This window comes from Hyperolius riggenbachi, chromosome 4 (genome assembly GCF_040937935.1).
Source record: "Hyperolius riggenbachi isolate aHypRig1 chromosome 4, aHypRig1.pri, whole genome shotgun sequence".
Taxonomy (NCBI): domain Eukaryota; kingdom Metazoa; phylum Chordata; class Amphibia; order Anura; family Hyperoliidae; genus Hyperolius; species Hyperolius riggenbachi.
Window position 1 is genome coordinate 232350282 of NC_090649.1, and position 25086 is coordinate 232375367.

At 37.6% G+C, this 25086-nt stretch overlaps 1 protein-coding gene across 5 annotated transcripts in view; it reads left to right on the forward strand.

Moving 5' to 3' along the window:
• Positions 1-25086, forward strand: part of ADGRB3 (adhesion G protein-coupled receptor B3) — a 1235185-nt gene that overhangs the window by 1117418 nt on the left and 92681 nt on the right. For 4 of the 5 annotated variants that reach the window (XM_068281441.1, XM_068281445.1, XM_068281446.1 and 1 more), the window contains 5 exons: positions 2068-2137; positions 4668-4734; positions 6958-7043; positions 19594-19692; positions 20071-20242. In XM_068281441.1, coding sequence (XP_068137542.1) covers positions 2068-2137; positions 4668-4734; positions 6958-7043; positions 19594-19692; positions 20071-20242 — 494 coding nt within the window. The remainder of the gene's footprint in view (positions 1-2067; positions 2138-4667; positions 4735-6957; positions 7044-19593; positions 19693-20070; positions 20243-25086) is intronic. The other variant, XM_068281444.1, reaches the window with a different exon arrangement.

A 25086-nucleotide genomic window follows, 5' to 3' on the forward strand; every position in this document is an offset into this window, starting at 1 on the left:
CTGAATGACTCACCACCTCATATGCACCGCTTAAATAGCTCAAATACACACTCAGCAATCAGACAGATGCAAAACATATGCAAAACTAAACTAGATACTTACCATGCAAAACAGGATAGCACAATGGGTGCTGCTAGCCTGGTAGTTACAGAACTGTGGATACAAAATATAGGTAAAAGGCTGCGCATCCCTGACCCAATACTGTACAATTGAATGGTTAATCGCTGTGGCGCAGCGATTAACCATTCAATTGTACAGTATTGGGTCAGGGATGCGCAGCCTTTTACCTATATTTTGTATCCACAGTTCTGTAACTACCAGGCTAGCAGCACCCATTGTGCTATCCTGTTTTGCATGGTAAGTATCTAGTTTAGTTTTGCATATGTTTTGCATCTGTCTGATTGCTGAGTGTGTATTTGAGCTATTTAAGCGGTGCATATGAGGTGGTGAGTCATTCAGATGCGGCCCATATTGGTGAGCGCTTGCTTTGTTTTCTGCTGTCTGTATTGAATGTAAGTTACACATTTTAGCGTAGCTGCTGCCAGGGTAAAGACATTTGCTTTTAACTTAGGTCAGTTTAGTGTTAGGACATCTGCTCTGGAGATTTACCTCAACGTTGGTGCAGATGTCCAGTATATCTATATTTTTGCATGCAAAACTATGATGGAAGCTAAAATTTCTCCATAGACCAGTATTGCATTGTTTGGATGCGGGCGTACATTTTAGTCCAGGGGGGGCGGTGTGCGCCACAGCGATTAACCATTCAATTGTACAGTATTGGGTCAGGGATGCGCAGCCTTTTACCTATATTTTGTATCCACAGTTCTGTAACTACCAGGCTAGCAGCACCCATTGTGCTATCCTGTTTTGCATGGTAAGTATCTAGTTTAGTTTTGCATATGTTTTGCATCTGTCTGATTGCTGAGTGTGTATTTGAGCTATTTAAGCGGTGCATATGAGGTGGTGAGTCATTCAGATGCGGCCCATATTGGTGAGCGCTTGCTTTGTTTTCTGCTGTCTGTATTGAATGTAAGTTGCACATTTTAGCGTAGCTGCTGCCAGGGTAAAGACATTTGCTTTTAACTTAGGTCAGTTTAGTGTTAGGACATCTGCTCTGGAGATTTACCTCAACGTTGGTGCAGACGTCCAGTATATCTATATTTTTGCATGCAAAACTATGATGGAAGCTAAAATTTCTCCATAGACCAGTATTGCATTGTTTGGATGCGGGCGTACATTTTAGTCCAGGGGGGGCGGCGTGCGCCACAGCGATCAACCATTCAATTGTACAGTATTGGGTCAGGGATGCGCAGCCTTTTACCTATATTTTGTATCCACAGTTCTGTAACTACCAGGCTAGCAGCACCCATTGTGCTATCCTGTTTTGCATGGTAAGTATCTAGTTTAGTTTTGCATATGTTTTGCATCTGTCTGATTGCTGAGTGTGTATTTGAGCTATTTAAGCGAGGCAAATATTCTAAGTTATCTCCCTATTTTTGCAAGTGAAAGGGGTGAGATAGCATATTGATAATTATTTGAGTAATTCATTTTAAAATTACCCTTTTTTATTTAGAAAAAAAATGAATTAAGAATTAATTAAAAGTTATTTTTGTGAGCTCAAATACTTTTCCGTAGTTTTTATACCGATGGTCATGTGTCAGAATACTGTCATGTTTAGATACATGGATTTGTTTATAAACTGGTATAGAAGACAGCAGAAACAAAAAATGTTGTAGGTAGCATCTATTAGTTCCATATATAGTTTTGTAAGTTTTTCATTATGTCATAACATAACACAGTCAAATGAAAATATTTAAAAATGAATGAAACATTTAAAGAGAAACTGTTTCAAACTGCTATATCTATACAAAAGGAGACTGTTGTGACAAATCAACTGCAGCCAAATAAAACAAGCATGTATGCCACAAAATGTATTTTATTATGTGGGGGAAAAGTGAAAGGGTTAACTTAACAGTCAAGAATATATTCAAAAACCTCAAGAATAATTAAAATGATTGTTGTAAAGTTGTTTTGGATATTGTTTACAATATTGCTCATTGTTTTTAGGTCTACCAGCATTAGTCGTGGCTATATCAATGGGCTTTACCAAAGCAAAGGGATATGGAACTCCACACTAGTAAGTTATATGGGTGATTAGCTTTGCTTGTTATTTGCTTGTTATTTGTGCTTTCATGGTAATCCTTCTCAAAACATTTTATCCATGTTTCCAAAATTATAACAATAAAAAACTAAACGTAAACATGTTTGGAAGTCAGGTAAACAAATTCAGCTACAATCAGAACAAAATAAACAAAGTTATTAACTACTAAACAACTGCCTATCGCCAATTGGTGTGAGCGCGGTGGCAGACCCAGGACCGCCTAACACCAATCAGCGTGCAGTCCTAGGGGTGTGTTTTGCTGGGGATCGTACGTAGAAGCGCACACATTCCCGCTTGAATGAGGTAGCTCCACTCCGTCATCAGTCTCCCAAATGCGATCATCGTCTATTTACACCGTACAGTGCTACAATCTACGGCAGCACTGTACTGGGTACAGTCGTGCGAATGTTCACATATAAATGCTATATAAAATAGTATTCAAACTATCCAAAGGTGAACCATTACATCTGTTCTAACTCCAAAACTATGTCCTAAATGTGTTTCAAGGCCGACAACCAACTTTGTCAGAGGATTGTGGAAATGGAAAGCTTGAAGAGATGGTAATTTTAAATTGAGAAATGGTCTCGACCTGGTTACATAACTCAATTAATAAAAAAGTCAATTCAAAACAGAAAAACTAGGCACTTAACTCTTCAAGAAAGAATGGAGGTGCGGATGGAGATATATGTGTATGACGCAGAGATGTTTATATGAACCGTAATTGCAAAATGAACAATGTGACAGACTAATGTGTATGCCTGTGAGTACACACCGCTCTGGTATGCTTTTCATTCTTAGAGAAGCTCCTCTCATGGATAATGATATATATAAACATTACTATGTAGTATACACGTATTTATACAGCAGTACCTACACTCTTTACTGAATATGAAATGTCCACGTGTGCTGTTTTACGATGATAACTAGCCTACTTATGTAACTAGAATGAATTCTCAGATTCCGTTTCTTGAATCTGAGAAACCCTCCATTTCCTCAGTCCATTGATGAATTTGGTTGTTAACATGTTATTGTGGTTTACTAAAGGAATGGCATGCCTAATGCCCCATCTTTGGACTATCTGAATATTTTTATATACTAGCACACTGCATAGGTATCTATATGTTAGATAGATATACTGTATGCATTAGATATCTACTGCCTATTTGTTGGAATTTCCTGTCTTTCTGTAGCATTTTGTAGGGTCTGTAAACCCACCTAGTTTGACACAATTAAATAGAAAATTGATCTTTTCAGGGGTGTAACAATACCTATCCGGGCCCCCCAGGAAACATGATCATGGGGCTGCCTAAAACAAACTCCCCTGACTAAAGCCCCACCTGCTCCCATTGTGTCGGGTCTCCTCTTCCTCCCAGAAGACACTGGCTTGGTGCTGCATTCTTGACTTCCAATGCAGGTCATGTGATCGTGAGCCAGAGGAGAGTGGCATGGAGTGTGTGATTTCCCAGAGGATGGGGAGACTCGATGGAAGCAGGTAAATATCTTCACACAGCAACACTGTGATTTCTCTGCAAGCCGGAAGAATGGAGGAGCTGGTCCCCTTAGCCCCTACCCCCCCCCCCAAAAAAAAAAAACACCCCACACACACACACACACACACCTGGATCTGTTATATATTTCAGTATGTAAAATAACTTTTTTCTACTTCTATTATACTTTATAATTACTTGGTCTACAAATTTCCTCTTGTCCCCCTTCTCTTATGATACTATTTTGATAAGTCACATTAAAATGAAAATGTGTTTAAAAATAACTGTCTGCATGAGGCCATGTTTATGAATTCTTTAGCAACCCATAGACTGTTGCAAAAAGTAGGAAATGTATTCTGAGAGAAAAACTGTTTTATAGTGAAGCTGCACTGGAAATCTATGTTGTGCATTATTGCTGAGCCCTCCTCTTGAACATGGTAGCTGTCTGTTAGGTTGATCCTCAGGAGAAGAAGATCAAGTATTGTGTGACAGCTATAACACTACTGTTTACAAGGATGGCTTTTTACACAGTAGGACATTAGTAAAAGTTGCATTGTATGTCTATCATTTAAACATAAAGTGTGCATAGAAAGTAGAAAAAATTGGTAACAGTTACAATAGCTGTAAGAAGAATTACTCTATAATATTTGCCACCTGTGTCTTATTATTCTGTAGAATATATTGAAGGAATGAAAACATGATAGCAATATACTTGAAAGCCCAGCTCTTGATACATAGTTAAGTATATACATGAGACCAAATATTGATCTAACTAGGCATGTGATTCAGATGAATTTAAACAGGCTAGAGCATGCTTATCAAACTGTGCAGGGCAGCAGTACATTGATGACAAGTATTCACAGGACTATAAATGAAAATACAAAATACATTTCACTCTCGTTAAAAAAAGATACTGCTGGTTTAAATGGTGCATTTTAATGTTTGCCTGTAGTGCAACTTTAAAGAGCATTCTAGCATTTTGAATACTGCAACTAACCACCTGTTTATTTCACTTCCAGCTGCTGGTTGTCACTTGAAGGGGGCCTGCTGTATGCTTTTGTTGGACCTGCTGCAGCTGTCGTCTTGGTAAACTGAAGACCTCTTTTCTGTTTTCTTCACATCTAAATAATACTGTTTGCAATCAATTCAGTGAAATCGATATCTGCACAAAACGGTTTAACTCTTTAAACATTGTTTAATGCATATTTCAATATAAAATGTATGGATTTCATTTATACTTATGTACTTATGTAGCGGCAAATGCTTTTACTGGTCGCTGACTCGCTACAACCTCTGAATATTTGCAAAAAGCCTAAGTCAAAATTTATGTACACTTAAACGTTTAAAGACATATGCATATTTGAACAAGTGAACAGGCTTAATAAGCCACAGTGTCATTTCCATTAAAACAGTCCAATATGGTATGAGACCAAAGTCAACAACACATTGAAACCAGTCTGCATCTTATATGTTGAAAGGTAGGTTAGTCAAGACAACCACCTTCTGGTACAATGCCAATTCACCACTACATAGACAGACATTTCAGGTAATATGTCACCACAAGTAATTTTAGAGTACAATTAGAAGATAGAAGAAATATATACATACCTGGAGATTCCACCAGCCTCCTCAAGCCTGACCGCTTTCACGCCACCGTCTTCTGCCTACTTGATCCTCTGTAACAGGTCCCATAAGTTTTGTCAGTTGGGGCTTGCTGCACATGCACGGCCCAGTCATGAGAGCAAGACGAGAGCTTGCATAGCTTGCACTGCGCATGGACTGACTGGTCGCAAATGCCAACATATCGCGGATCCAGAAAGCGGAGGAGAGTGGCTTGGGAGTGATCAGGCTGGAGGGGCTGGAGGAAGGCCCAAGTATGTATAAATATTTACTATCCCCCCTTCTCTTTAATGTCCCCTGTTGCCCATGCAGCTCCAATTGAATTGTTTTTCTTGCTCCACTCAACCACAGTAAGCTGCTCCGTTGTGCCATGATCGCCCCCCTCCACAGCAACAGAATAAATTGCTATCCTGAAGGCTAGCGATTTGTCTGTACAGCATCAGGCCCCAATCCCAGGCAACAATAATCAAATGTCTGTACATAGTTTCCTGTAGTGTGTGTGTGTGTGTGTGTGTGTGTGTGTGTGTGTGTGTGTGTGTGTGTGTGTGTGTGTGTGTGTGTGTGTCTGTCTGTGTGTGTGTGTGTGTGTCTGTGTGTCTGTCTGTGTGTGTGTGTGTGTCTGTGTGTATCTGTGTGTGTGTGCCTGTGTCTGTGTGTGTGTGTGTGTGTGTCTGTGGCTGTGTGTGTGTGTGTGTGTGTGTGTGTGTGTGTGTCTTCAGACCAGAGTTCTTTACAGTTATGCTGACATTTTTGAAAACTTATTACTGGGATTGAGCCAAGTTTGAATTTGTGTTAGCATTCTGTACGGTGCAGTAAAAATGAAAATATCTTGCATAGGTAAATCTGTTTACTTGTGTTATTTTCAAATGGGAAATGTTTTTGTACTATTGATGCTGACATAAACACCTTTAGTGCAATATACCTATCTTTATGCGTAGCCACTAAAGTTGTTGGACATGGGCAATGAATCCTAAGAGCTTTGCATATGTAGCAACATAATTAAAGTAGGAACGATGCTGCAATACATCAATATGCAAGAAGCATATTTCATTTGATGAATGCCAATATCAAGCAAAAATATAACTATTAATATGTAGTGGAGTGTTCTTGCAAATGAAAGTGGAGAGTAAATGAACTGTTGTCCTTGTAGAGATAAAAAAAGACACAGAATAAAGTACATTTCCATTACAGTAAGATAGATATTTTGCAGCAGTGCTATACCTTGAGCATTGAAAAGTGAGACAATGAAGCTGTATAACTATACATAACATATATTCTTAACAATGAAAAAACATACACATTACGGCATAAAAAATATCACATGAACGTATGTACCGGTAATCAGAATAAGTGGGAGGTCAAGGTCAAGGGCTAGAAACCAAGCAGAAATTGTCTTTGACCAATAAAACTATATTGATCTTTTAAATCGAATTGATTATGTGTAGCTGATTAATTTGTACGGTTTCCTGCACACTGTACAACTTCATCGCTCTGTATAACATAACGCTTTACAAAAAATACTCTGTGGAAATAAACATGATTAAGTAGAATGTCTTTTTACAATTCACTTGTGACACTAATTATTAAATTTATTTGCACTAGTATAATTAAACAAGGAATTGTAATCTAATATTTTAATGTACCGTCTGATTTGGATCTGTATGTTTAATCCATCTTTTTGTTGTGCAGGTCAACATGGTAATTGGAATTTTAGTCTTTAATAAACTTGTTTCCAGAGATGGTATCCTAGATAAAAAGCTCAAACACAGAGCAGGGTAAGCACATTCAAAATGTCTGTGATCTTGTTTTTTAATCATAGTTATTCATTCTGCATATCCCCAATTAATTTAGCTCTGGGTTAGTTGCATGCTTCATCAAGAAGTTGATATTTCATTCATGTTTACGGATCTATTTTCATGGAAAGGCAAAAACAAGAGTGCAGAATCATCATGAAAATTAATGAAATTTAATATAACTATTTTATGTTGTTTTCTTTCTTTATATGAGAACTAAGTTTATATATTAATTCATTGTGGCTTTCATGGTCATGCCTACATTTTCAATTCCAAGGTAGAGCCATAGTCAGACTTAAAGAGACACTGAAGTGAAAAAAAATTATGATATCATGAATTGGTTGCGTAATAGGGTGAATTACTAGAACATTGGTAGCAAAAACAATATTCTCATATTTTTATTTTCAGTTATATAGCTTTTTTTATAACATTGCATCATTCTCTAATACTTGCAGTTTACACATTACTCGGCAGTCCAAAAGTTTTTGCAGAGCAGGCAGTGAATTTTTGACCTGTCCTGAACTGTTTTGTGCAAAAGAAAAACACAATACAGCTGAGATAACCTAATCAGAAGTCAGAGCTCTCCATGACTTTCAAAGCCACAGAGCTCAATGGCTATTTGCATAGATAACAACTGGAGTTTCTTAACTCTTCCTGTATTGGAAACAATATTAGACTCATGTCTCTGCTTCTAATGCTTTATTTCGTAGCCTCCCTGACAGTAAGCCCGACCTGAGCACGGGTTGTGATATCTATGTGCACAGCGGTAAGCCCGTGCTCAGGTCGGGCTGTGAACAATCTGCCTCCTGCTGTGTTTATCTGTGTCCCGCGCACGATCAGTGCTGCCAGCGGGACCCAGGTTTCTCCCCTCTAACCTTTTTTATAAGTTTATCGGCCGCCGGGATCCCCATGTCCCCTCTATTCTTCCGGGGACCCGGGGGCCAATCAGTGCGCGTCGGTGGCGGGGCGGCGTGACGTTATGCGGCGGGGGCGGGGTTACATTTTAAAGTGGACCTGAAGATGTTCAGGTCCGTAAATAAAGGAAAGTCGCCTTGTGTCTGCAAATATGTAAATATATATATATATATATATATATATATATATATATATATATATATATATACATACATACATACACTGTGTGTGTGCATATACATACATATATATCTATATATACATACATATCTATCTATCTATCTATCTATCTATATATATATATATATATATATATATATATATATACATTCATATATATATATATATATATATATATATACTGTATATATATATATATGTATATATATATATATCTATATCTATATCTATATCTATATCTATATCTATATCTATATCTATCTATCTATCTATCTATCTATCTATCTATATATACATATACACACACACACACACACATACACACACACACATGTGCTTGGACATGTATGCATGTGCATGCATGTTTGTACATGCATGCACCATGTACGTACATGCATGCATGTATGTACATGCATGTACATACATGCACGTACATACATACATGCACGTACATACATGCACGTACATAAATACACATACATACATGTACGTAGTTGTAATTTGATCTCTCCCTTGTGTCACCTGACTGCCATGGCAGAAACGCTTATTTGAAAGCTTATTTGAAAGCACAGGATAGTAACAATATAGCCATTTGGTTCCCAACTGCTTCTGAGCTAAGTGCTTCTGCCATATTGGTACCGATTTTTGCCCTGATTTTGACTACTTTCTGCCTGCCGCCTGCATCGACCTCTGCCCTGATTTTGACTACTCTCTTATTTGTACAGTTTCAAAAGTGTCTTCATAAATTTAATTAATTCACAAAATGTGTGTTCTAGTCTTTTATTTATATGCAGAATGTCTACCAGGCTTTTATTCTGTCATATTTTGGTAAATTATGACTTAAGAATTGGAGTCCGAAAATTCTAGGAAAAAAATGTACCACTTTTGACTCATAATTCTAGACACAAATGCACCGCCAGGGAGGTTAAGGGGCCCATACACCTAACAATTTTCCCCCCGATATACAGCAGATTCGATCACTGTGAACAATCTACTGTGGAATCGTTGCGCGAAAGCAAATTATTGATTTCCGTCCGAAATCAATCGTTCCCATCGATTTCAGCCGAGCCGTCCATGCGGAAGATTTTGCTCGATCGCCGGCGGGTCGGGAGTACATCGATAGCGGCATTCGAATGCCCAATGACCGATGCAATACAGCGGCAATGCATTACCTGTTCTGCCAGTGCGAGTTCTCTGGTCACTGCCGCTCCGTCTCCGCGCTGGGCTCCGAGTCCAGCAGGCTTTACTTCTTCCTGTCCCGGGAGGAAGTTTAAACAGTAGAGGGTACTGTTTAAACTTCCCCTGTTTAAACTTCCCCAAACAGACAGAAGTGAAGCCAGCCGAACCGGAACCCAGCAGAGAAGAAGACAGAAGTGACAGCGGGGACTCGCGCCGGCCGGAGCAGGTAATGTATGCGGGCAGGGGGGGGGGGGGGTTCAGCGGCAGCACCACCACAGATTGTGATTGGTTTCATGCTGAAATCGATTCACAATCTGTTTGCAGTAAAGGCAGCCATACAATCCCTCTCTGATCAGATTCAATCAGAGAGGGATCTATCTGTTGGTCGAATCTGATGGCAAATCGACCAGTATATGGCCACCTTTAGCTGTACTACACAACCAATTCATTATATCATATATTTTTATTCGCTTCAGTGTCTCTTTAAATCAATAAAAACCCAAAAGGCACCAAAGTTATTTGTTTCCAAGGTTTTTCTGCTGCTGTTCTTCAGATCCATATCTAATAATAACTAGATAAATACTAAAATGCACAAACATAACAGTAGCTAAAAGAATAAAACTGTTGAATTACTGAGATACATAAAGCATGTATCTTGACTTGCAGCCTGGCTTGAAGCATAAATATTTTCCAACTGATATTTAGGCTGTCAGTGGCAGAGCTTGTAATTACCTGTGTATTTATTGCTTGGTTATTTAGATACATACTACCTGTCCAGGATCCTCTGCACCACTTGCAGTCTGTGTGAATATAGCATGGGAGATTGAGAGTCAAACAAACAGCAGCATGCTTCACATGGTCTACTTTTTTTTCCTCTGCTAAGCTAATTCAGTCAGGTGACCAAAATGTTTAAATTAGTAATTAGAGCTATACTTCACACAAAAACTGTAACATCTGAACACTCCACTTAGAAAGTCGTTTTTTTAGATTTGTGCCTGGAGCTTGGCAACAAAATAAATAAACACTGTTCACAGATACAACTTAATGCTCCTGCATGAATAGTTAAAAAAAAAACCTGAAGGTTATTCAGAAATACAAGAGGTCACTATATGGGGCAACCAACACTCCTGGAAATGTATGTCTCCTGCTACTTCTCACCCATGTCACCTTTAGATACAGTATAGTAGACAGAAGACAAGACACAGAACATTTATATCATGCTTTTCTACTGGCAGATTCAAAGCACCAGAGTTGCTGCCACCAAGGGTGCGCTCTACAGGCGACCAGGACCATTAGGGAGCCTTGCCCAAAAATTACTTACTGTTTTATGTACTGGCTTGGCTGGTATTTGAACCCTTGTCAAAGGGTTTAGATCCCACATCAAAGGCAACAGTTTTACCAGTACACTATACAGCTGTATCCACTTTCACACATTTTCAAAAAATTCTGAGGATCATGTGCAGGATCCACATTAGTGATGTTTTTGTCCTCATTTGGTAATTCTAGTTTGTCTTTGGTGATGTACTAATTCACTAATTAGTATTTGTGTGTAGGTTTTGCAGGTGAACTAGTTGGAGATCTAAAAAAAAACTTAAATAATGCACTTCATGTGAAATTTGTATGGCCATCAGGTAAGGTGAATCTCGTCCTCTGAATGAGTTCACTAAAAAAGGACATCTGCTGAGATTTGCTTATTACTAGTTATATGTGGTATCGGTAATTTATTTATTTTCTTTCATCTCTTGTACAATTAAATTACATTTTATATATCCTGTTTTTTTTTAGAACCAATTTATAATAGAGGATTGGTAAAAATGAGTTGTTTTCTTCTAAAGATTCAAGGACTGTTTGGCCTAGATGTTACACTACACAACACATGGGAAAGGTCACGCAGCACTGTAGTCCGTGTCGAATATTATCTGCCAAAAACATTTTAATGTAATTTCAGTTATTGTAGACTGTAGTTTGCAGTTCAGAGTTCATGTTTGCATGAAGACCTTTGAATACCTAGAGCTGTATGGCTATCCGTAAAGCAAATTTTTATTGTTCCTTTCTTTTTTAATTAGGCTCTACAGGCATTGAGAAGCTGTTAATCTTGATTGTTCAGTGAATTCCATGAATGCACAGAATAATGTGAGGTTCTCCTTTATAGGGGTCACCATATTATTGCGACATTGGGCAATAATTACCAAAGCTTCATTTTGTTTAGCTTTCTCCTAATTTTCTGGTCAACACTTTACTAATTATCCGAAGAAAGTATTTCAGTAATAACCATGTTCAGTGAAATTGCCCTTTTGAAAATGCTGTTGTTTTTAGATTTAATATTTTATTAACAAGCATTTTTCAAATGAATGTGAATTGCACTCTTGGAAGTTGCAATAATACAACCGTGTTAACAATGATACAGTTTTATTTTGGCTGATACAAAGTTATTTAGTAAATGGTAAGAATTAGTCCTATAGAGGGAAATAAAATGAAGGGTCTCTCTGAAATGGGTAAATACTATTTTGTGTGTGTTTTCTAAATTAGAAATATTCAGGGAGTCATTGCTGTCTCTTTTAAGTATGCTACTTATTTGGTTGTACTGTTGATTCTCTGCCCCTAATCATTTGTGAATAACTGACCTAGAAGTGGCATGCGGATCAGATGCTATGTCTCCTCTAAATGTCCCAGGTGAATGGATGTCAAAAGCTATAGATGTCAAAAGATCAACATTACAGTAAAAAAAAAAACGGTACTTATTAATAGGCAGTCAAGACAGCAACCTCCATATTCCTCTGATGCTGACCCTCTAAATGTCACTGGAACAAATGTACAAATCATTTGTGATGACCTTCCTTCTCTGCTTATTTGTTCAACATGCATGACACAAGCACTGCTTAAAGTGTACCTGTAGGGACAAAAGTCCCCAAGGCAGATACAAACCTTAGAAGAGGAAGCCTCTGAATAATCCAGAAGCTTTCTACATACCCCCTCAAGCTCATGGTTCTAGCTTGTGAAGAGGTTCACATGGCTGCTCTCTTGTCTGTGTATGAGTACAGCCACACTGCACAGACACAACATGGCAGGGGCTTCCCTCACTAAGATAAGGTAAGTATCTGACTCAACCCCCCTCCTCCCATGTCACAGGTTTGCTTTAAAGGACCACTATCGCCAAAATCGTAAAATTTAAAATATATGCAAACACATACAAATAAAAAGTACATTTGTTCTAGAGTAAAATGAGCCATACATTACTTTTCTCCCATCTTGCTGTCCCTTTCATTAGGCAGTAGACATTACTGATTTTGGTCTAGTCCATCTCTTCATGGGGGATTGTCCGATGCCCTTTATTCTTTATAAAGGTACTCCTTAAAAAGGATTTAGATAAAGATGCTGTCTAGCGCCCCCCCCCCCCCCCCCCCACTCCCCCCTGCTTGCTGTACACTTTTTTTGCAGTTGGACTAAGCAACTGCCATTCACTAATTGCTTTTGAAAATAAAGAAAACCCTGAGAATCCCCTATGGGACAGGAGCTGGGCTAGTAATGTCAGATTTTTAGTACCTATTGAAAGTGACAGCACGATAGGAGAAAAGTAATACATGGCTCATTTTATTCTGGAAGAAATGCACTTTTTGTTTATATGTATTTAAAATTATTTCAAATTTTCGTGATAGTGGTCTTTTAAACTAAATAATAAACCCGGCTTCAGCTTGGGGTTGCTTTAAGCTATGTTCCCAATATGCTTTGTTCCTATTTTAGTATAATAAACTGGCATGTAACTATAGTAAATAACCAAAGTAAATAAGCTGACTTACAAAGAAGTATGCAAGATAGTTCTGACGCATACATCTCTACTGTTTGGCTGAAGTTTTCCTATTAAAGTTTGTTAGACAGTAATGCTTTATTTAACAAAAATATATTTAAAATTCAACATCCTTAAAGACAGTAGGGCAAAAAAATGAAACCGAAAAAGTGTGAGAGTGTGAGAGTATGATGTATTGCTCAGGTCAGACGGGTTTAATGCTTTATCAGCACAGCCTGGCAGCACCTGTTTTTTGTGTAATATGCAGCGTAGGAAGCAGGAAAAACAAGAATACATAAGCTGGTATAATGTCACCAAACACTCTAGCCTGTCATGGATTACTGTAAGATAAAGCAAAAGAGGAAGTAAAGGAAAGTGATTCCAGAATATTGCTGGCTGAACCAGTCAGAATAACTAGACAAGCACTCAGCGGAGTTTATATTATGCTTGTCAGCTATTCAGCTCTAACAGAGGTGGAACATGAAAGCAGTTGGGAAGTATACATGTTTGTCTACAGTGTTATATGATGCTGAATGTAGTTAAAAAAAACTTGACATTCTTCTACAGTAAAACCCTTCTACAATGCTATGAGCCTGATTCACTTAAAGTGTACCTCAGGCAAAACGTGTCTCAGGTACCATACTTACCTGGGGCTTCCTTAAGCCACCTTGAGGCCGCTGAACCCTTGCTGTCTCCCCAGGTGGCTCCTGTCTCCTGCAATTCGTCCTGAAAGCTTGGCCGAGTTATGCATCATCGCGCATATGTGGCTCAGCCGCAAACAAGCACCCATCGTGCCCCCGTAGCCAGAAGCTTTATGCGCTTGCATAGAACTACTGCACTTACATTCTATTTAGTATTGAGCTGATTTACATCTCCAAACTGGAACTTTAATCCCTTGCAGTTCAATATATACATTTTTTTTTTTTACCCTGATGCACACTCAATAGCGCTCAACCTCAGGGCACAAGTGTCATGTCAGTCTCACAGTAACATATGGGTTCCAGTGTCAGTTTTAATATAGGTTAGGGTCCATAGGATTCTCTGTCCAGCCACAGGCCTTAATTCAACATGCTTTTTCTGCCCATGAATAAGTACCAAAAACTAGATAAAAAAGTACTGTCAAAGTAATTATGATTTTTTTATTATTGATTATTATGATTATGATGGCTTAAAAATGATTGTGATTGTGATGGCGTAAAAATAATTTTATTAACAAGGTTTAAAAATATCACCTAGGAGAAAACTTAGGAGAAAAGGTGAATTAAATAAGGGCCTAGTGTTTCATCTTATCCATCTGTCTGTATCAGCGGTTTCGCACAACAGCCGTTTCAAACTCGGAGGTGCTCAGTCATGTGACCATTGGTCAAGGGTCCATCTGACAACGGATGCCTGGTATGCAAAGCACAGTCAGGCCTGCTCGAAGACTAAGTAAGTCCCTACACACAGCATCTCTGCCTGCACAGCGTGTGACTGCCTGCCCCAAACCTAAGTCGGTCCCCACACAGCATCTCTGCAGGCTGCTTGACTGCCTTCTCCGCCACCACCAACAGGGTCCAGGACTCCAGGTGGATTCCTGATTTTTTAAGGCCGCTGCTATCAGCGGCTGCTATAATAATTTTTCTGGTGCGTGTACATGCCTGCCTAATTTTTCTGGCTGCACTGCGGATGCAATAACAAAACAAAAGGCATGTACATGTGTCAATTTCCCTTTGTGATCATTACCTTGCTGCGGTGAAGGGGCTTGCGTATCACAATGCAGCAATGACCGCCCGGCTAAATCAGTGTGTTGAGGTTGGCGGGCACACCTGACCCAAGAAGATAATAAGGTTGTTGCTTCATTGTGGACTGACCAAATTCGATCAGCTGGACACTCAGTCACTGTTGTTCTTTCATTCAGCTACCTCAGCCCGACTATATGGGCTTGAAAACTGCCATCGCCTGCACTCTCGCCATGGTGCGCACCAGTCCAGCACGAACGTCACTACACAAACAGCTGTTTGCGGTGCGTTACACAGTGACTTTAGTCTGTCAGTGTGAAGCAGCACACTAATTACACTACCTGATTGATGTATACACATGCAAGATGTTTTAAAGCACTTTAGGCCTCCAATTTAGCAATAAAATGTGATTTCTGCCCTTAAACCCTGCTGTTCGTAAAATCCGGATTTTTCCCTGGGACTTTTGGTGTGTATCCCGCTCCGCCATGCCCCCCTACAGGTGTTAGACCCCTTGAAACATCTTTTCCATCACTTTAGTGGCCACAATTAGTGTTTGTAGTTTTGAAAGTTCGCCTGCCCATTGAAGTCTATGGCGGTTAGAAAGTTTGCATGTTTGCAAAAATTTTTCACGTGTTCGCGTTCGAGGTTCGCGAACCTAAAATTGGAGGTTCGAGACAACTCTAGTGACCAAGCACCTCTGGGTATGAAACGGCTGTGTGCCTGTCTGCTCTCCCTGCCATCCACCTCTTTCCACCTGTTACCACTGATGTATACTCTGCACCAAGCATGAATATATCACCCTGTTTACTGCATCTCATCAATAAAGCAGTGAAGGAGAAAGTGTCTGGCCTGCCTTTCTTTGTTACCAACATCTGCAGTTGTCCTACCTAACATCTGCAGAACTAAGAAGTCAATACCATAATATTGGAAGAACTGCTAATGCATATGAGTGAGAATACTAGTGAAAAAATGCATTTGCCTTTGAATGTAAGTGGTGGAACTAGCAAAATGATGCAGTTGTTATGGTGGCAATGTCTCCCTGCAAGGTATCTTAGCTGTTCTCTGTGCTGCAGGGTCTCATTCTTATTGTCACATTCTCCACAAAATCATACAATCACAAAATGTAAAATTCATTCTGAGACTAGATGATATCCAAAAGCTTGCATGTCATTGGCATTGCATGTACCAAAACACATGTGAATCCATTAGTGGTTCGAAACCACTCAATTCCCCCAAAACCCAAGCTGCTCTACGGATTCATATTTTTTTCCTTGTATAGGTCTAGTAAACAAAGAGCACATCATATCATCCTACTATTAATATGTGCTATGGAGGTATAAAAATAAAGATAGTCCATTTAAGCATTTTTTCTTCATGCTGGAAACTGTTATCGATGTCTCCAGCTATAGACAGTGCCTGCAATTATGTGAATCTTTTGCTTACGGAATTTTACATCTGTTGCTATGGATACAGCATTTCTTCATTACCTGTCCTCTTAACCCCAGAGAAATGCTAGTCTCAGTGTACATTTTCACTTACATATACACTGAAATCACACATGCCACCTTTAGCCAAAATGTGATTGATAATTTACATTTTGCATCCAAAACAATTTTCAAGTAATTGAAGATTTCTATTTTAGGATTTTACACAGTGTAATGATAATGGGGTGTAGGCTTGGCAGAGCATTACACAGAATAAGCCTGGTTATTAACATTGGCGAGCTCCCATTTGTAAACATTTTGAGATCCAGTGTAATATGGTAATAAACAGTGGTGTAATATGGTAATAAAAACTAGACGGGATTGTTGATTTGCAGTTTGTGTAAACTCTATATTTAAAGGATACTTGAAGTGACATGTGACATGATGAGATAGACATGTGTATGTACAGTGCCTAGCACACAAATAACTATGCTGTGTTCCTTTTTTTCTTTCTCTGCCTGAAAGAGTTAAATATCAGGTATGTAAGTGGCTGACTCAGTCCTGACTCAGACAGGAAGTGACTACAGTGTGACCCTCACTGAGAAGAAATTGCAACTATAAAACACTTTCCTAGCAGAAAATGGCTTCTGAGAGCAAGAAAGAGGTAAAAAGGGGAATTTCTTATCAGTGAGGGTCACACTGTAGGAACTTACTGTCTGAGTCAGGACTGCGTCAGCCACTTACATACCTCATATTTAACTCTTTCAGGCAAAGAAAGAAAAAAAAGTAACACAGCATTGTTATTTGTTTGCTAGGTACTGTACATACACATGTCTATCTCATCATGTCACATGTCACTTCGGGTATCCTTTAATAATTGTACACAGCCAAATTAGCAAATCTAAAAACTGAGAATTTTTTTGAATATGAAATGCTCATTTGGAATTCAATGTCAGCAATGCATGTCAAGAAAATGGGCTAGTGGTATGTTAACCACTGTACTGTCTTGCCTTTTTTAACACCACTCTGTAAACATTTGGGACAAGGGAGCCTAATTGCTGTAGCGTTCACATTGAAATGTTGTCTCATTCTTAGTTGACGTAGGATTTTAGCTGGCCAACAGTTTGGGCTCTCCTCTGCCTTATTTTTCCTTTTTACAACATGCCAACTGTTTTCAGAGGTGACAGATTTGGATTGCAGGCAGGTAAGATAATTTCACACTCAGTTTCTTTTATTATGGACCCATGCTGCTGTAATATGAAGAAGAAATGTTCTTAGAGGCCTATCTATTATAAAAAAGTTTAAGGCACAAAACATTGTTTTACAGTTTTTAATATCTGATTGCCACCTTTGCAACATTTAATTCATAAAAGAGCATTCAAAAATTGATCCCAAAGTAATTACTTACTGTAATTACCCTAAACTGCCATCCACAGCTATATCAACCAGTTGCAACCATTCTTTTCAGTAAAAAGTACTAAAGAAGCAGTTCTTGGCTCACTGACTTATACTGCAGCTGTATACCACTACTACTAGCAATCTGCACCAAATTAATAGAATGAAGCAAACCCCACTATTCTCTGGTGCAGTGTGGCATTTTACAGTTTTAAAATGTCAAATAGTATGAGGTGATCTTTTAAGTGGTGAGCAGGCTGATCGCCACTTTATAAATATGGTGATTACAAATTTCTGCTGAAATTTGGCAATCATATACAAAGGCAGAAATGGGGTGATCTTTACAGCTGATTGTGGTCTTTATAAAAGAGGTGATCTAAAGTGGAGGGAAAAAAAAATATATAATATGTGTGTGTGTGTGTGTGTGTGTGTGTGTGTGTGTGTGTGTGTGTGTGTGTGTGTGTGTGTGTGTGTGTGTGTGTGTGTGTGTGTGTGTGTGTGTGTGTGTGTGTGTGTGTGTGTGTGTGTGTGTGTGTGTGTGTGTGTGTGTGTGTGTGTGTGTGTGTGTGTGTGTGTGTGTGTGTGGTGTGTGTGTGTGTGTGTGTGTGTGTGTGTGTGTGTGTGTATATATATATATATATATATATATATAGCTGTGGTTTGTTTAAAAAAGCCACCAGGAATATTCCGTCCTATTCAAGATGTATTGACACATGGTACATGTGTTTTGTTTATTTTGCATACTGTAAACATGGTGCTAATTAGGAACAACAGTTTGGTAAATGTTTTTGCTTTTTTTTTCAGTCTCTGAATTATAATGAGAGATGAGCAATGCACAATGAAAGTAATAATTATGTCAGTTTGTATATTTTATCATTGTGATGTGTATTTATAACAGCAGGAAATAGCATAGGATAGGTTTCCTGTGGTGTTAGTTTGTGTGGAATATTTGATGTAGAAGAAGCTCCTTAAAAAAAGGAAATTTTGAAAATAAATTATATTAGGTGATAAATGAGTGATCCTGTGCATGATACAAATCCCTTTCAGATCAGGTAATACCTTTCAAATTCTGAAACGTTTTCCATCTCACGATTAAAGAATGAAGATGAGGAAGGTTTACAATTACATTAATTTGGTTAATTCCAGCTAAACGTTATTCTATGTAATTTCATATGTTTTTAACATATAATCAGGATAGTGTTTTAGATGCTTATGGTTTGGATATTTTATGTCACCAACATGGGCATGGTCTCTTAAGCCACTGTAATTTGTAATTGTTTATTCTAAGTAATGCAACAATCACTTTTATATTTATTATTGACTGATGCTTCTGCACCATCTTGTAAAATATAGACCTATTCAACAAGAAAATCGCATCATTCCATTCATTTAATGCTATATTCAGGCTCATTTAATGTTATATTCAGACTTAGTTTCAACGTGATCATAAAAATTGAAGAGGTACACATTTCATGGTGTTACTAGCACACCCCATCATTGGGTTACAGTAGTATTAGCAGTAATAACAGAACTTATATTAATACCATTGTAACTTTTTAAAATAAGTGTTTTTTATTGGCCTGAATATAGTGTAACTGTATGTCTTTTTAGCGCCTGCTTATGTTTAGCTCAGTGTATGAACTGCTTATTTACCTGCAAAATGATGAATTCTCCTTTTGTGAAAAAAAAAAAATATATATATATATATACTGCATGCATGAATGAAATGATCCTTCTTATAGTATGAGTAGTTAATGTCACAATTTGATATATATTTTACCAAAAGCTTCCATTAATAAACAAATCAATGCATTCATCATGTTACGTATGCATGATATCTTATTGAAAAACAAACAGTAGAAAAAAATTACAGTAGCAATGATTTAAGTGAAAATTGAATACTTTGTTCTTTTTGTGGGTGTTCTGTTTGTTTGCAGTCAGATGAGTGAGCCTCATAGCGGTTTGACGCTCAAATGTGCCAAGTGTGGAGTAGTTTCAACAACAGCTTTGTCAGCCACCACCGCCAGTAATGCCATGTTAGTCTAAATCATTTACATCTTCTTGTTACAAATCTATTACCGTGCATGTCTCAAAATAGTCTGATTAAATTTGTGTTTTTTCTAAAAATAATACAATCTCTTTTCTGTTCTGTTTTTTATTTCTTTTGCCTTTTTTAAGCCATGCAACAGTATCGCAGTGTTGCATTAAGATAAACCCTTCTTTAATTAAATTTGTTTTTTGTTTTTTTGCTTTAACCCCTTCAGTTCTAAGGTGCCTAGGTGATACAGTATACCTACAATTTGTTGGTCATCTAAGCACTGAAGGTGTTGGTTATTTATCTAAAATTCTATTCTGTTAAATAACACATGCAAAGCACAATCTGGTTCAGCAGACAAATATTTCTTTCTGCATAGGGCATCCCTTTGGAGTTCTTGTGTTGTCCTACCACTCCTGGCTTTGACGTGGATGTCCGCTGTTCTAGCAATGACAGATAAGAGATCGATACTGTTTCAGATACTGTTTGCAGTATTTGATTCTTTGCAAGGATTTGTCATTGTGATGGTGCACTGCATTCTACGAAGAGAGGTGAGAGCAATATATTGCATGCCTGATTTTATTTTGATTTGCTTGTTTATTTGATAACAGTGACCGAAACTGACAGCTATCCTTCTTTAACTTCAAAATGCAAAATCCACCACAGACATGGGTTTATTATGTCTGGCATTTGTATACACGGTGAACTCAATATTTCCTTTAAGAGAAGCAGGAGAAGGCCTACTTCTAAGCACCTGGTGCTTGATGCGTTATGGATGCACTTTTAAATCCAGGCCCATAAATAGTGGCTAGCAGAAAATTCTTATTGTAAATCTCCACTGTCCCTCGAAGTGCAGCAAACTAGCAAATGAAAGCTACCAGCTGCTGAACAATTAGATGTTAGTTTGTTAATTAGTAAAGCCAGCTAATAATGTGGTACCTGGTGACTTTAATTTGCAAACTCATCTTCCACTTCTTGGGTTGATGGAGCTTTGTATTGTTGTGGGAGAATTTCTTGCTCAATATTTCTTATTTGAATCAATGTGCCAAAAATTGTCATGGAATGCAAATTTCTACTGACACAAGGAGATACGGAAAGTTAACCAGTCAAAGGCATTGCGTTGGAGAACGGAAAATTGAGCACATAAGGTGCATGTTTTGGTCTTCATTATTATAAATAAAATGTAACATTTTATTTTCCTTTTCAACATATATACATTTTAATTTCCATGTCTGTTTCCTTCTTTGCATTGTGCACAACATTACCTGCATTTAAAGGGCAATGCCATCAATGGTAACAAAACAAAAAAAAATACCATAAACATTTATATGGCTGTACTGAACTTTATGCATTTTTGTGTTATTAGAAAGTACATTTTCCTTTCAGTTTTTTATCACTTAAAGGATCAATATTAAATGGACTATAAATCCAAATAATAATCTAAATAATAGACATCTGGCAAATCTGACTGGTTTTTGACTAGTCCGTCACCTTATGAGGGAATCTCAATATTGTGCACTCCCTGGAAAGGAACTATACAAGATGTTGACCAACCTCCCTACTAGTTAGCACACTATGAACAACAGCTGAAATGAACAAAAGCCATTCAGAAAGTCCTTTTGAAAATAAACAAAAATCTGAGACTCTTCCATGAGGAATCCAAAATCAGATTTGTCATATTTTACTACATACTGTTAATGAGAATAAGCTAAGAATACAATTACTAAGAGCATGTCTAGAAACTCCCATTTTCCTGAAGGTCTAATTAAGTATCTGCACAGGGGAAGAGACATTTTCACTCATTTACAGCACTTACAATGAATCTATTGAGTGGAAGCAAACTTAAAGGCTTTTTCCCATTGCTTTGCATTGCATTGTGTTATAATGTGTACATGATGCAACCAAACATAACATTTGCAGTGGCATGCTATGTAACCCAGGCAAAGAAGCCTTATATGACAAATATGCACCTTGATTGACAAACATTGTGGGCATCAACATGTGCATCTTTAAAAATGAACTGCATGTTCTGTGTTGTGACAACAGAATTATGATGGGTTGTGAAATGATCCTAGACATTCAATAACAACATGCTACAATGCGTAAAGCAGAGTCCATTACAATGCATTGTATCAGTGTGAAAGGACGCTAATCAATTGCAGAAGCACATGCTGTTATGCATACATTCTTCTGAGCATCACATGCAATTGTATGAGAAACAATATGCTAATTTCTGGTTGCATTACAATACACTATAATGTAAAAATTAGTAAAACTTGAGAAAAAAAAGCTTTCCAGTTTTAAACACAAATGTGGAAATGCATTAGATATGAATGAGCCCATTAATTAACATGAGCTGTCAGTACTCTACATTCCTGCACCTTTAAAAAATAAAATAAAATGCTCATAACATAAATAGGCTCTAATTTTAAAGCTACCCAAGATAACATGTGGCAACATTGTGTGTAATTGCAGCAGCTGGCTGCTGGTCAGTTTTTGGGGGGAAATAATTATATGAGTTAAAAAACTAAATTTATCATTATTCTTTGCTAAAATAAGCATACCGGGGACTTCTGCTGCCCACTATCTGCTCTTCCCTTTCCATAATCATGAAATCTTGGGTTAGTTGAGTATTTGTATTATTTGGTAAATCATTTTTACATGACTGATCATCAGAAAAAAAGGAAACATGGTAAAAAACACAGTCGATTATTTGTATTTTTTAAGAGAGAAATATTTGTGTACTAGAGAACAAATAAAGAATTAAACTATTGGAGCGCCAGATTGTTGACCTAAACCTTTTTTTACTTATGAGACTTAGGAGTTTACTAAATGCCCATAAAATTGCCATGCACACATAGCACACAGCAATTTCACCAGTATTTACACAAGTAATGTAGTGCTCGTGATACACATAGGCCTCAATTCACTAAGCTTTATCAAACACTTTATCAGACGTTTGATAATTTACCTCATGGGTAAAATCTAATTTTGAATTCACTAAGGTGTTATAGATTTATTGAACGTTTTATCGATAAAACATTCGATAAATCTATAACACCTTAGTGAATTCAAAATGAGATTTTACCTATGAGGTAAAATATCAAACGTTTGATAAAGTGTTTGATAAAGCTTAGTGAATTGAGGCCATAGTCATTTGTATAACATACACTATACTAGCAACATGCTTGACACAAATTGTGCTAAGTCCTTTACCAAGTTACTTACTAACTAAAACAGGCCACACATGCTTTTTTATGATATCATATCTTATAATATCCATGATATCACATTTAACTATCCCTGTAGAGTACCCAGATAGCTCATGGTGACCCACAACCACTAGGACAATATAAGGGGCTAAAAGAAAACATAAAGCACTTACTAAAAAAAAGTGATGCTTCTTAAAGAGGAACTCCAGTGAAAATAATGTAATAAAAAAAAGTGCTTCATTTTTACAATAATATTGTATAAATGAATTAGTCAGTGTTTGCCCATTGTAAAATATTTTAAATCCCTGATTTATATTCTGACATTTATCACATGGTGACATTTTACTGGTGGCAAGTGATGTAGCTGCTGCTTGCTGTTTTAGCAGTTGGAAACAGCTGTAAATAGCTATTTCCCACAATGCAACAGGGTTCACAGACAGGAAACTGCCAAGAGTACGTACTCAGAATTTCTTTGTGGGAGAGGTTTCACCACAATATCAGCCATGCAGCGCCCCCTGATGGTCTTTTTGTGAAAATGAATAGATTTCTCATGTAAAAGGGGGTATCAGCTACTGATTGGGATAAAGTTCAATTCTTGGTCGGAGTTTCTCTTTAAGCAGAAGGTATTTGCAATGGTCCAGATTTTTCAGGGGTTTTTGGCTTCTCCTTTAGCTTTTTATACTCTCCTAGTAGTTCTTGGGTTCTGGGCTAAAAGAGACCAAAAAGCCCTGAAAAAGCTGAATTAATTCAAATGTCTTCTGTTTTAATAGGAAATTATATTTAGCATTATTTTTCAGAAAAAGAGCTTTTCAGCTTGGCTTCTTTTAGCCACTTATTCTCTCCTAGTGGTTTGGATTACCATGAGCTATCTGTAGTACTGGTCCAAGCCCGATCCCATAGAGTCTGTGTCCGGCATGCAGGTAATACGACCACATGGCAGGGGTGTCATTCTGTAATCAAGATAGAAGAATTACAGAACTACAGAAGAAATACTTTTTGGAAATGCAATAATACTTTTTCAACTGTTGAGTTTATTTGAATTTTGTGTATATTTCAGGAAACCTTTTTTTATAGTGTTGCTTTATTTTTACTGTCAACCCTTTATGGTAAATATGTAAGGGGTCACACATGACCCATAGTCTATTTGCCTGACGAAACAAACAATTTCAAAGACTCACTTCTTATTACCTTCAGTTAAGGCCAACACATGCATGCTCAAAGCCTGCAGATGACTAGCATCATTCATAATAATGGATCAGAAATAAGTAATAAATCATGTGTGCTTTTTACATTTCCAAATATATGTACCTTTGTGACCATCTCTTTACATACTGAGAGACAGCTCATTGAGTAAGAGTATTCAAATTTCAGTAGTATTTTAAATTCTACTTCCTTATGCTATGACATCTATATTCACATCATGTCACATCATATGCAAGACCTTTGTATATCAATAGTGCAATCATTCAATTTTGAGCAGTTTCACATATTTGTGGACAGCACTCATTTTATCATTTTAGGCAGCTATGTCTGCTGTCAATCATGCTTTTCAGTGGTGTAACTCAACACACTCCCAATGCATGGAATTAAACTACCATGCATTACAGTCAGCAGTAGCAACAAATGGTGAATCTTTACAACCATATATTGTACTGAGGGAACACACTAAGTACCATAAAGATGCTTATGACAAAACTTGGTGTAAACATATTCCCTAAGCACCTGCGTGGTGCTTGTGATAGCTGTACAAAAACAGCATAGTAGTAGGCAAACCTGCTGCACCAATGCTAATACACTGTACGGGGATGCATTTTAAAACATTTACTTTGCTATTTTAGAAGGGTTAAAGTCAATTCAACATCCATGCAATGGTTTAAATGATTTTGCTTATTTTTTAAATGTTTTTACATTTTTTAATTAAAATTATATATGAAAATAGTGTAGCCCCTTTCAGTCCCCAATAGCCTATTGTACTCATGCAGTGTGGTATAAAAAAGGGATTACAAAGTCCACTGAGTATTACCAACCTACATAGTCCAATCTGCCTCATCTTCTACTCCCACATTTTTCCACATAATCTGGGAGTGCCCTCCTATTTCAGCTTTTTAGAAGCAATTGATACAATTCCTTCATGATAAAATGGGTTGTCCTGTGAAGATGGATCCGGCTATGTGCCTTCTAGG